General features: G+C 39.3%; 1 protein-coding gene across 5 annotated transcripts in view; it reads right to left on the bottom strand.

Annotated features, from left to right (window-relative positions):
- Positions 1–13,163, bottom strand: part of Cacna2d1 (calcium voltage-gated channel auxiliary subunit alpha2delta 1) — a 426,913-nt gene that overhangs the window by 344,517 nt on the left and 69,233 nt on the right. For all 5 annotated transcript variants that reach the window (XM_021190608.2, XM_021190611.2, XM_021190609.2 and 2 more), the window contains exon 2: positions 1,309–1,390. In XM_021190608.2, the coding sequence (XP_021046267.1) occupies positions 1,309–1,390 (82 nt within the window). The remainder of the gene's footprint in view (positions 1–1,308; positions 1,391–13,163) is intronic.

Below are 13,163 nucleotides of genomic sequence, written 5' to 3'. Positions count from 1 at the left end.
AGGGTGAGTACACCTTCTCAGAAACGTGAAACTGAAAATGCTTACCTCAGACTTCAGAACAGCCACATACATGTACACAACGAGCTATCTCGGGGCTGAGACAGAAGTCTAACCTGAAACGCATTTATAACGGATGCATCTCTTACATCCCTGAGGGATGTCACAGTGTGACCAGTATACATGCATACATTGGAAATTGCACTCCATCATACCTGGGCTATGTATGACCCCACACTACAAAAGTTTACGATTTGACAGTATTTTAAGTTTAGATTTTCAAGCTAAGGATATACAGTATAACCAAGGGAGGTTAGCACATTCCGGGATTAATATCTGCATCTTCCCTAGACAGGCATCCTAAGACAGTCTTGAAGTACTTCTCAGGTTTTCTTTGGGGATTTCTGATCCAGAGGTTAACTATGTATCCATATTTCTCCCAAAGGACATTAGCATACACATGGAGCACTCATGCCTGGGAAATTTAATTTGCAAAATGCCACCAAATCCAAAACTTTTTGAGTACTTGGCTTGGTAGCAAGAGTAGAACTACCTACTTGACCTCGGAAAACCGCTGCACATAAAACACAGGTGTCCTATATCGAAACATAAATTGATTTCCTGTATAGGTGTATGTGAATCATTTAAAAATTAGTGTTTACAGTTGGATCCTGACTTAATTTTTATGTGCATGAATAAAAAAATTAAACTCCTGAACATGTCTGGTTTCACTCCATGAATCTCCTTTCATACAATTTCATATAAGTCGCTAACACAATATTTATATGATATAATCCAATCACTTTCCAAACTCATTTTAGAGTAATCTGCACAGTCAATTTAGAATATCCTTTTAATGGTGTCCCCATTCTGTGCATCAGAACCTTTATACAAATCTCAACGACAAATCCTAGTCAATAGATGTGGTTAGAAACACTTTTCAAATATTTTTGAAGTAAAATCTAACATCAAAGATTGAAGAAGTGTTCACATTGAGAACACTCAAACTTTAAGTCACCATTATGGTAAAATTCTAAAATACATTCTGAAGACCGTAGGCAGAGATTTTAAAGGTGTATTACATCTAAACCTGAATCTGGACTGAGGCTATAAATAATTTCATTGTTAGCCAAGGCATCCTGGTTTCCCATAACCAGGATGTTATTGTACAGGGGCTACTGAAAATTGACTATGATACCTGCATGGATAATCATATCCCGTCTGTAATATAAAGCTATGGTTTCCTAAAAGACATGATGGCACCCAAACTAAGCAGAGGGTTGACAAAAATCTATGACTGGGAATACTCACGTCAGCAAGCTGAGTCACTCCACTTGCTGTTTTTGCCAGTGTGACAAGGTCTTCTTGCATCTTGTCCACCCATGACTTGATACTGTGGAATCAGAGGAAAGAAAGTTCCATCAGAATTCCGGCACATACTGTTAGCACACTGATATTTTATATACATACTTCATACAGTTAAGTTTTTAGTCTCCATCCCCAGTTCCCAATAAGATCACCTTCCCATTCCTCCTTCAAACAGAAAAGACTGTTGAACCATTGTTACACTAGGGTTTTTAGTTTAGAAACTTATTTTGGTTGGAGTTATTGGTTTTGATTTGGTTCTTATGTTTGCATGTGTGTACATGCTGAAATGCCCCCAAATCAAAATGAAAGAATGACAGGGCATCTTGGGAATCAAAAGAGTTAACATTTGCTCACTCACAAAATTTCGTGAAAACAGTTACTAAGTACAGCATTCAAAAATACACAGAAACTATATATTCTGGTCATAAAAGGAAATCACAAGGTTATAGACATCTCAATACACAAAGGCTAAGCACATTTTATCTTCCCAGCTGCACTCACTCTGTGGTCCTGAATGACTGGAGCAGTACTATAGTGTTCATAGGACTGTTTTACTCATAAAAACTATTCCTTCAGCATTTAAGTTCAAATACTTTCAGATACTTTCCTGTAGTTAATGCACTGAGTATCTTGAAACATGAACTATTAATAGCAGTACGTTTTATAAACATCTAAATCTGAATAGCACACAGTGTCCAGCATTTGAATGAATGTAGTTCAATGCTCAACAACACAATATTCTTATGTGGCATAGCATGCTTCAGGTCTAAAACATGTTGCCTTTTCTCCGGGAAAACATAAAGAACATGGGTAACAGAGTAAGTTAACCTTGTGAACTTCGAGTGTATGGGATTTGAATAAAGGAAAATGAAGTGTGTGAGTCTTCTCTGTGGATTCCAACAGTTCATTAAGTCATCAACTTCATTTCAGAAACAGAATAAAGAAAATAAAACACAACCTGGAAAAGAGACTGAAATACTGACTGGGAGAACACATCAAAAATAATTTAAAAAAAAAACAACAAAAAAAAAAAACCCAAAGATTTGAAAGAAAGAAAGAAAACTGAAAGTCAGTCATAAAAGGATGAGGTGCCTTTAGGAAAAAAGTCATGATTTTCATTGGAAGCAAACCACTTAAGAGAATAGAATATATAGAACCAGGAATGCTTTAGCACAAATGAAATCAATATAAATGTGTTCTCAATAATTCCTTATGTATAAGGAAGAGAAAGGTAAATGGCTACCAAAAAAACAACTTAAATGAAATTTACAGAACCATCAAAATATGCAGTGTGGAAAATGTCCCATATTACAATTCATGCCATTTATGAATTGATATACATATCTGAAAAACAGTACAAACACTAATCCAATCAGTAGTATTACTATTGTAATTAGATAATTAAAACTGTGCTCACTTTTACAATTAGGAGAAAAAAAATCGCATTAGTGTACACGTAAGAGCAAAGACTACAGACAGTACTTTTTAATTCCAGTCAGATTTTCTCACAGCTACAGACACTAAGTCCTAGACTTCAGAGGGAATGAGTCATTTCTCAAATATAATTCCTTAACATTGACAAGTGGTAAGAAAGGTTAGACATACCGAAGCTGGAGGGGGAAGGGAGTGAGGAACAAGGAGAGAGAAAGAAAAAGAGAACATGAGTGAGTGAGTGAGTGAGTGTGTGTGTGTTTGTGTGTGTGTGTGTGTGTGTGTGTGTGTGTGCACGCGCACGCGTGTGCACATGACTATAATCCATTCCTGAACACTGATGTGTGTCACCTTAACATCCAAGTGCATGGTCACTAGTAATGTTCACAGTGGTGCCATTCACCTTTGGACTGAGAAGTTATACAGGACCTAAGCAATCTTCTCTGTCCCAAATGCCAAGCTATCAAGAACACTTTCGAGGCACAGCCTTCTTTATTAATAGATACTGTTTTCTTTTTTTAACGGTTACCCAAGTTTCTTCAAATATTACAGAAGCTGGAGGAAATTCAGAAAATATAACATTTACATGCAATAAATTGCATCACCCACCACTAAAAATATTTTCATATTTTCTGTCACACTGTCCAATAAGCACTAGCAAATTAGGATTAAAATTAGGACTGGGCAAAGGAGAACAAGAATAAGAAGAGTGTGGTGACTGAGAAATGTCTTTGGGGCTAAGAGAGAGGTATTTAATGCCTAAATCCTAAGGTACAGAAGCTGGAAGAAGGACTGTAGGAGAGAAAGACCTTGCACCAGCTTCAGCTCCCCTCTGTTCTTACACTGGCTCTCTGACTGCCTCTAGGAACCCAACTGATGTAAGAGCTAATTAACAAAAGACAAGCATAAATGTTTTATTTGTTTTCCATGGACACGGAGACTCACATGGGAGCGTGATGCTCAATAACAAAAGACAAAGGGCATCACTGGTGTGGAGGACCAAAAGGACAAGTGAGCAGCTGGACCTGGGAAACCAAACTCCACAAATGCTACCAAGAACCAGACAGGGAATGGAAAAGGGAGAAAGATCAAGCTGACTTCCGAGTTCGTTTATATTCAGGTTCACTGGAGCCCCAGTTATCCATCTCTGGTGATCAAGGCTATTTCGTATGTTTAATCCATAAAGAACTTTACTCCCAAAAGAGTTTCTTTGGTTTGCTGGGAGCGGGAGGGGATGGCCCTTTCTTAAGTCCTATTTTCTATGTGACTAAATCAAGATGCCAAATTGACATATTTGAAGTGACATAGCATCATTGACACCTTCAAATGTTCATGCAGTAGCTACTTAAAAGGTGATGTTTGAAAGACAAGTAGAACCTGGCAAGATTAAAGGAATCAACCATGAAGGCGCAGAGAACACAGGGCTCTCAGTCAACTCAGCCAGTGTGACTAGTTGGAGACCATGCTATGTCTAGACAACGAAGTGACAGGAAATTGGGGGGGGGGGTAAGTCAACCAGGAAAAAACACCATCTCTTAAGTGATATTACTGGGGATGTGGTTTGTATGCTCAGAAAGGATGGTGGTATCAGAAAATGAGAAGCTACTACAGTAACAAAGTCAGGGAGATACCCTCGAACGTGAGAAAATACATCGTCCTGACACCAAATAGATGGTAGCTGGAGGTCAGGGCAGAAGAGAGGGTGGAGAGGCAAGAAATAATAATTACTTAACTAACTCAATAGTAGTAGAAACCTTGTGCTCAGTGAAATTCTGAAGTCTTCACAGACTCCAGGTACTTCTGGAAGCAACAGGCGAATGGGAGGAAAACCTGGCAGGTGATTTTGGAAGTTTCTCAGGAGCAGATGGGGGCATTTTGATCCAGGGTATCAGAAGAAAATGCAGAAAGGCACAGTAGAAGGCATTAATTAGCTTAGAGGCTTCGATGAATTGGTCTCTGCTGGTTTGTTGTTCTAGTGCCTTGCTGGGAATTGATCCCAGGGTCTTGCACATGCTGGCCAAGTGCTCAGCCACTGAGCTACACTCCAACCAAGGAGATTGCTTTTACTGAATCTGAGGTGTTTTTCAGAGACCTGAGTATACACTAAGCAATTGAGCGAAACAGGTTCAGCGCTGGCAGAAGAAAAACCTGCGCAGAATGTAAAGATTGGTGGTTACAGTGTCTAGCAAGAACAAAGGCAAATCAATGGAGCAGTCCCTAAAGATCAGGTACAAGGAAGGAAATAAGAAGTAATTAGAACAGAGGAAACCAACCATTAATGAATGGGTAGAGGGCTCTGAGTAGTGGCAAGAAAGGGGCATCTAGAACTATGTAACCACCAAAGCTTTAAGGCCAAACAAAACAGCTTCATGAATGATGGATCCACCCAGACACACAAAAAAAAAAGTCAAAGAGGAGCATCTACCTTAGCATGGAAGAGAATCAGACTCTGAGGTCATGAGGCTCCCGTTGTGTGTGTGTGTGTGTGTGTGTGTGTGTGTGTGTGTGTGTGTGTGTGTGTGTTAAAACGAGATAGGGCTACTGACATGTTTCTTCGTAAAAGGTCAAAAAAAGTGGAAGATGTGTCAGAGAGACCACATCTTCTTTGGCAACGATGGAGGTGGTATACAGTACACTGAAGGGGCACTCTAGATCTGGCGAAACAGTCAAGAACACTATGCCTTCAGACCTTCCCCTACCCGTCTCCTCTAAAGACTGTTATGGTCCAAGTATCTACCCTGATTCTCACATACATCCAAAGCCTCGTGTTCTGCTAAAGAAGAGCAGAAGCAGACAGACCAAGCAGACGTTCCCCAGGTTACTAGTGTGCAAGCATTGTCTCCTATTGTCCTGCAGTTGTCCTTCAGCTGACTGTCCAGAGACCATTGAGCTGTAGTTTGGCTTCTGTGTCTTCATTTCCTCAAGGTTTCCATGTCACTAAAATGTTTTACTACCAATAAATTTTCATGATATTCTTTGAATAATCTGTGGGTTTCAATAGGCCCATTTTAGCTTCATTCTTCAGTGGCTGTGATTAAAACACCCGGACAAAAACAACTTAAATGAGAAAGGGTTCCGTTTAAAAAGCCGAGTTCAAGGTACAGTCCATCAAAGTACAGATGCCAAGGAGGCAGGAGCTTGAAGCAGCAGGTCATGTTGCATCCACAGCCAGGAGAGAGAGATGGGTACAAGCTGCTTCTCAGCCCTTACTCTCTGACTGTACATACAGCCCAGGACTCCCTGCCCATGGAACTGTCCCACCACAGTGACCAGGTTTTCCCACTTCACCCAACACAATACCATACAGGAATGCCCGGAAGCCCGTCTCCTAGGTACAACTATATTCTTTTTAGGACAGCAATTGACACCATAGAATCTGAGACACGAAGTTCACAATACTTAAGAAAAAAGAAATTTTAGCATCCAACACACAGACTGTACCATAACCATGAGAAGGTAAATGTGCAGAACACATTCACAAACAGCAAAATAAAGGAAGAACGTGGTGCATCTCCCCCAAAGGAAGATCCTAGAGAGAAACTTTGAGCTCACTAGCTCCTTTCAATTTTTCTTGATTTCCTGAGTGAGAAAGGAGAAGTTATCTGTTTATTCGACAGTAGGACTTCAGGAAAGGAATCAGAATGGGAGACTGGAAAGATGACTAGAGAATACTTAAAACTTTGACCTACACTGGAGGACATCCTGTTCATTGAGGCTAATCAGCATGGGTAGGAGTACATCCTGCCACCATAGTCTGCTGACAACAGGATGGAAGGGACATACTCTCCATCAACGTGCTGAGTTACTACAGGTGTGAAGGGAGGACAAGGGCAAGAAACATCGAGGTTCTAGCCATTTCAAGGTCTCTGCTGATTCTAAACAGCAAAGACTGCTGAAATATGCATTAGATTTTTTAATACCATATTCCTAAACTACCTGTTTACTAAATCCTTTATCTATGGAATCAGACACCCTATAGCACAATGGCCATGAGAATGCTATATATTAGCAAATTTCAAATTTTTTTCCTCAATAGCTTTACAAAGTTTTTATCCTAACAGCTTTATAAGAAAGATCTTGCTGTTCGTGTTAAAGAAAAAGTGGCCGGAGTATACACACTGCATATCCATCACTTCAAACAACATATATGTGTTTTCAAAGAACAGATGCTTAAGCTGGAAATGTGTTTGACTGGTAGAATGGGGCTTAGATAGAGGAGATTGCTCAGTTTGTAGGGTACTTGCTAGCTAAGCATTAGGAACTGAGTTCTGACACCCAAGCATTTAACTGGGATGGCTGGGCAGTGGGGACACAGCCCTTAGTTCCAGGAGTCAGGAGGCAAAGCCAGGCAGATCTCTGTGAGTTCAAGGCCAGCCTGGCCTACATGAAATTGTCTGTATACGTAGTGCTTGTTCTAACGTTCCAAATTCAAATGTTTATTGAGTGGCATAGCAAAAGATTAGGGATTGTAATCCTCCTAGGTTCTTAGAACTCATTTCACAGTTACTAGCCAGGCTCCACGTGATTAATGTTCTCTACAGAGTCAATGGAACAGGAAGCAGCCAACAGCATACCTAATGAGGCAAATATTTTATTGAATAAGTGAAATATTATGTATGCCCATTTCATTTTATGGTATACAAATGGCCAAAATCCTGAGACAACATAGGAAATGTTTTATTTTCATGGAGTTTAAAAGAAAAAGAACTGCCATCAAATTAATGTTCTTTTTGAGGTTCAGTTTGCAGGTGACACAGCATCCTTTAGAAAATTCCATTCTCAAAAGAAAGAAATATGGTAATCTGTTTCATTTTGTACATATTTGAGGAACATCAAATGCAGGAAAGCACAATTACACCTCATTTAATCTCTTGTAAAATGCAACAGTTGACAAGTGTCAAGCTATTGATTTAATTATTTTAAAAGCTAAGCTGGTTAAGCTAAGGTATTGCTTAGGTAGATCAATGAGGTCACAGTGAGAAGAAGGACTGCTAAAAGAACTTGACCCCACCGGTGGAGGTAAGAGTCAGAAGGTTATGTTGTTTACATTGAGAACTGCCTTTCTTCCTTTGTTGATGTGGGTAAACCCTGTGGAAAAATAGATCAAGTATCTAAAGCCATTGCTATTTGGGGGTGGGGGGGGGCAGTATTAAAACAGACACATTTCTCACACACTATTCCACTAGTAATTGCCATGGAGACAAAAGAAGCATGTGGGCTCTAGGATAGAGAAAAGAGACAAGCTTGCTTTGCTGCAGTGAGGGGCTGTAGTAGGGGAGGAGCAACCAAGACTCACCCTGCATCACTGCTGGCCCCTTCCTGAGGCAAGTCTCTGCCTTTGCAGTCTTTTTAAGCAATCATTTTATATTTAACGCGAGTGAATAAAAGCCACAGTGGTGCTTTAAGTAGCCAGGAACAATTAAAACGCCCCAATATCTACCAAAATAGCCATTTCAACTGTGCTAACATCTAAATAACATGTTCATAAATCTCAGTAACAAGATATTTCAAAAGTAAACTGTTCTACTTGCTATAAATATTTAACCGATGATAAACTACTGCTATTTTTGTTATATAATAAACCACCCACAGTGTCCCTGAAATTGGGTAAAAATAGCATCGAGTAACCCAAAGGCTTAGGAGGCATATAAATTTGCTAAATATGCATTTCTTAGAGCATGGTAACAATACATAGGTGAGTGTGTGTGCCTGTGTGTAATAAAATCACTTGGCATCTACTTTATATTGTAGGATAATTGTGTGATGGGTGAGCTGTTCCAGGAGCACTCGTTCCTGAAATTACTGGCAATTTAAGCATTTTCAGTAACACTGCTGCTCTCTTAGAAGGAAGCTGTTTCAACTTGTGAGATGCTTGCGGATTCCGTTCCATTTTTATGCAGAGGAATCCTGGGAAACTGAGAAAAGGATGTGATCACACTAATCAGGGTGGAAAGATACAGGGCCTGCAGTGGGAGACAAAGCTGTATCAATAAATAAAGCTCTTTCTATGCTATTCAAGTGTCTCTTCTGCCTTTGTTTTCCATTGGCCTTTACCTCATCATGTGTGAATCCACTTTACAGCTAATCACGTCCTCAGCTTTCAAAGAGCAAAGAATCTTTTCAAACAAGACTTGGTCTGTCATCTTGGAATCATTTTTTTGTTTGTTTGTTTGTTTTGTTTGATCTGCATGCTTTAAATTGATTTAGTTAATAGTTTCTGCCTAAACTGCTGCAATTTGTTTCCGGATTCCAAACAAACCAGCCAAAGCTTTCGGGTTGCGATTATGATGTCACAGATTACCTAGCTAGGGAGCTGGGGGGGGGGGGGGGGGGGAGCGGCAGGGGGAGGAGGAAGGGGGTCCCATGTGGGATCTGCTCCCTGCAGCCCTGAGCCTTTTATCCTGCAGCACTACAGTCAGTCATACCCTCCAGCACCATCCCTGCAGAGCCTGGTGCCAACTGGGGTGTCCCACAAGGCCACACAATCTGTCGCTGGTGTTTCTATGAACCAAATGAGCTGAATTTCTAATTGCTCATTACAAAACCTCCATTCATTTTACTGAGGGACCCCTCTCTCCTTTTCCATTTGGATTTTTCCTCGGCCACAAGAGAATGAGTTCACAAAATGTACTTTAGTCTAGCCCAAGCATGTAAGCATTATTTAATGTCATGACAAAAATTTCCTCACGTCCTTTTCTCTCAATGATTATGTGAGCCATCAAATATTTCTAGTACTGCGAAATCCTCCAAAGCTTATTAATGTTGGGATTCTGATGTAAATAGAGGCCCTCTTCCCCTCTATGCTTGTGTCTGCAGACAGCAGGCTTAGATGTTTCACAAGCATGTCACTTTGTCTCAGTCTATAATCATGTTTCCTGCTAGCTGGAAATCATCATCCTTGAGTTTCTTCAGCCTCATCCCCAGCACCCACCATGCAGGCTGATTCAGGGTCCTCTTCCGTTAAACCCAAATCCTCAAAATCTCTTACATCTTTCATCCTTAATTTTCCTAAGCAATATCTAGCCAGTCCTACAAAGCATCATGCAGTGAGGTACGGCCTTGGGTCAGCAGAGCATCAAAAACAACATGTAATTTCCTTAAATAGATGGGCCATGCAATTCTTTATAGTGTCATCAACAAGTATAATTTTGAATATTTACTGCAGACTCTGAAAACAGCTGTGGACACTTCAACATGTATATTTTAGGAAGTATTCTAAACATACTATATGCACGATATCTTCAATTATTACAGAAATCTACTGAGATAGTTTCAAAGTCTTATTTTACAGGTAAGGAGATGAGCGTGATGACCTTAAGTTGCCTGAAGTTATCTAAAGAAGCAAAATATTTTGTCCTTAAGAAGCAACACAATTTTTACTCATTTCTAATGATGTGACCAGAAACATTTGTATTCTAGACATCCCACATCACAGTGACCCTCAGCTCTCTGGCCAGAACTTTTGTTTTCTGTATTATGATAGTCATGGGTTCAAAGTCAGTTTCCCACACATAAAAAAGACAAAGTGACATTTACACAAGTCTTTATACTTTGAAAGAAAAAAATGTGCTTCCATTATTAACAAAACACCAAAGACCTATGTATTTTCTCCCTTTCACATACTACATTATATTGATATAGATAAATATAGATATATAGATAGATAGATACGATAGATACGATAGTATCATATACGCATATATGCATGGGATTAACTACATGGGACAATTTTTTTTCAAATTAAAATGTTAAGGCCTCCTCTGAATTAACAAAGTAAACAAGCACTATTTTTGTTATTTATAGCCAAAAAAAAAATTTGCTTTCATTAGCATAACACAAAGTTGATGGTGTGAGACATTAGGTCACAGCAATAGAGTCTCACCTTCTTCCCAGCACACACACATTTGACATCAAGTAGTAGAATCATCTTTGATGTGTGTCTTAGTATGCAATATGCTAAAAGCAACAGTAGGAAGTTCAGAGATGAATGGGCAAGCATGGCTGCTTCATCCAGCCTGTGTTATTTTAGATGCAGGTTCACATAAACAAATGCATGAACATAAAAGCCAGGGGCCAGCCTGACTGTCTTTTAAATACAGCCCACAGGATCATTTATCTCACAGCTGTTCCAGGGTAGAGTTTGCTTAACAATCAAAAGCTGTCAAAGCAAATACATTAACTTGCAAATAAGACAATAACTCAGTCTCTGAAGACCAGAAACAAAGAAGACCGCAAGCTTAGCTCGCCTCCAGTGTTTGCATTCTTTTCTTCCTGAGCATGATGCAATGGGCAACTAGGAATAAAACCTTCAAGCATGAAGTGGAAAGTAAATGTCCAGCTCAGAAAAGATATTGCAGTTTAATTGCTTTCAACCCTTCTGCCCCCAGAATGTGGTTCTCTGACCCCCTTTGCCTGAGCAGCACACGTCCTGCCTTTCCACCACCCTCCGCTGCACTGCACACACGGCCACAGGCCACGGCAAACAAAAAAATTGCTTCATAGAGAGGAATTACAGCCAGCTTATCTTAGCTAGCTATTAAAAACATTACCTAAAAGTTGCTTTTGCTTGGTTTATTTTTTTTTGAATCAAGTTATATTTCCCCATTAACACTGTAAACTTTTAAAAAAGAGAATACTTTTCTTCAAGATAATTAACCTTTTTAAGTTCAAATAAACAAAAATATGGAACTATCATTGGTTACGGGGTCAGGAAATAGGATGTGCATGTTTAGAGATAGAGTACACAGGATGTGGATAAAATTGAATGATTTTATTTCATCAAAGGTTTCTTTAAAAAGAGTCCAGTAGTTTTTGTCATGCACAAAAACTAATTGTGAGACAGTGGGCATATAAATGTAAAGAGCAGGTTGATATATATATCTTATAGCATCATGTAATAATCAAAACAAGTAACAGGTTCTATTTTAAAAATCAATGTTTGCTTATCAAATGGCAAAAGTTTTAATATTGTTAAATAACCCTTTTCAGAAAGCAATACTTTGGTAAAAGATTCCTGCAATGAATACTAAAGATAGAAGAAAAATTAATGTCTCTAATTATAACACTTTAGCAAATGTTTAAATAACAATAGTTTTTAACAATGACCTTTTATACAATGTAAAGTAGGTCAAAACACAAAAAGCTCAATATATATTTGGGTGGAAAAAGCATTATACACAACTATATCTAAATGGAGATTTTACATTATATTCTTGGTGAATTTAAAATATGCTGTAAGGCACAATTCATGTATGTACAGTTGCTGAAGAGGCCTTGTCAATCCAAACTAAAATATTTAAGTTAAACCTTTAACATTCAGTGATTCATTCACAAGGTAGGAGAGAATCCATCGGGCCAGGCATAGCTCCCTCATCACAAGTAAATGACAAGATTTAGTAAAACCCTCTCGGGGAAGGTCTCATCTGTGTTGTTCTTTATACCTTTAACATTTGAAATAATTACCTGATTTTTAGAAAAAAAAAAAAAAAAAAAAAAGACAGTTCCTGGATCACATTAATTTAAGAGACATGACACAATACACAGGCTCTGAGAAAAAGACAGTAGTTTTGTGTTTGGGTTGAAGTCCTGACTTTAAGGTTCACCCCACAAACATTATAAAGGAAGAAAGAACCATAATCAGTCAGTACATGAATTAGGCATCAACTCGCCAAAGGAACAGTTGCAGTCTCCTAAGGCCTTTGTCATTATTAGTCATCCTGTGATTGCTCCTAATGTGCCATTCAGAGTGTACTCCAATATAGATTCCAGCCAGCCATTTTTAAACGGACTGCCACCAAGCTTTGTAATAGTAAAGCCTAGAGATTTCCAAGGCTAGATCTGTGAATCATATGTGAGTCAGCAGTCTCCCACAAGCCTAGCAAACAACCCTTATCTTCTCTTTCAGAATGATCTTCTGTAGAGAAAGGCTGAATGTGAAAAGGTACCTGAGGATAGAATTCACAAGGAATGTTCTAGAGGGCCTGGAGAGACACCACAGGGGCAAGAGCTAATGCTGGTGTAACTTCTTTATACACAGTATGAAGGTTGCTTTTGTAATGTTCAGTTGTTAATTCTGTACCCGCAGAGAGCTGAGTACTGGCCAGAGTTTGGTATTGTTATGCTTCAGGTTCATCATCAAGGGCCTCAGTAATTTGTAAACAAATACCTTCCTCACTGGTTTGTTAGCTTAATAAAGAGCTGAGAGCTAGTAGCTGGGCAGGAAAGGGAAGTCAGAATTCAGGCTGAGAGAGGGTCTCTGGGAGAAGAGGCAGAGGCAAGATTTGTCAGCATGACATGGGAAGGAACAGTTGTCCAGACAGAGAGATACAGAGACAGGCAGGGATGGAGAGAGGGAGAGGAAGAGGGGG

This window comes from Mus pahari, chromosome 2, assembly GCF_900095145.1.
Source record: "Mus pahari chromosome 2, PAHARI_EIJ_v1.1, whole genome shotgun sequence".
NCBI lineage: Eukaryota > Metazoa > Chordata > Mammalia > Rodentia > Muridae > Mus > Mus pahari.
The sequence above is the reverse complement of the archived record's forward strand: the minus strand, read 5'-3'. Positions and strand labels throughout refer to the sequence as shown.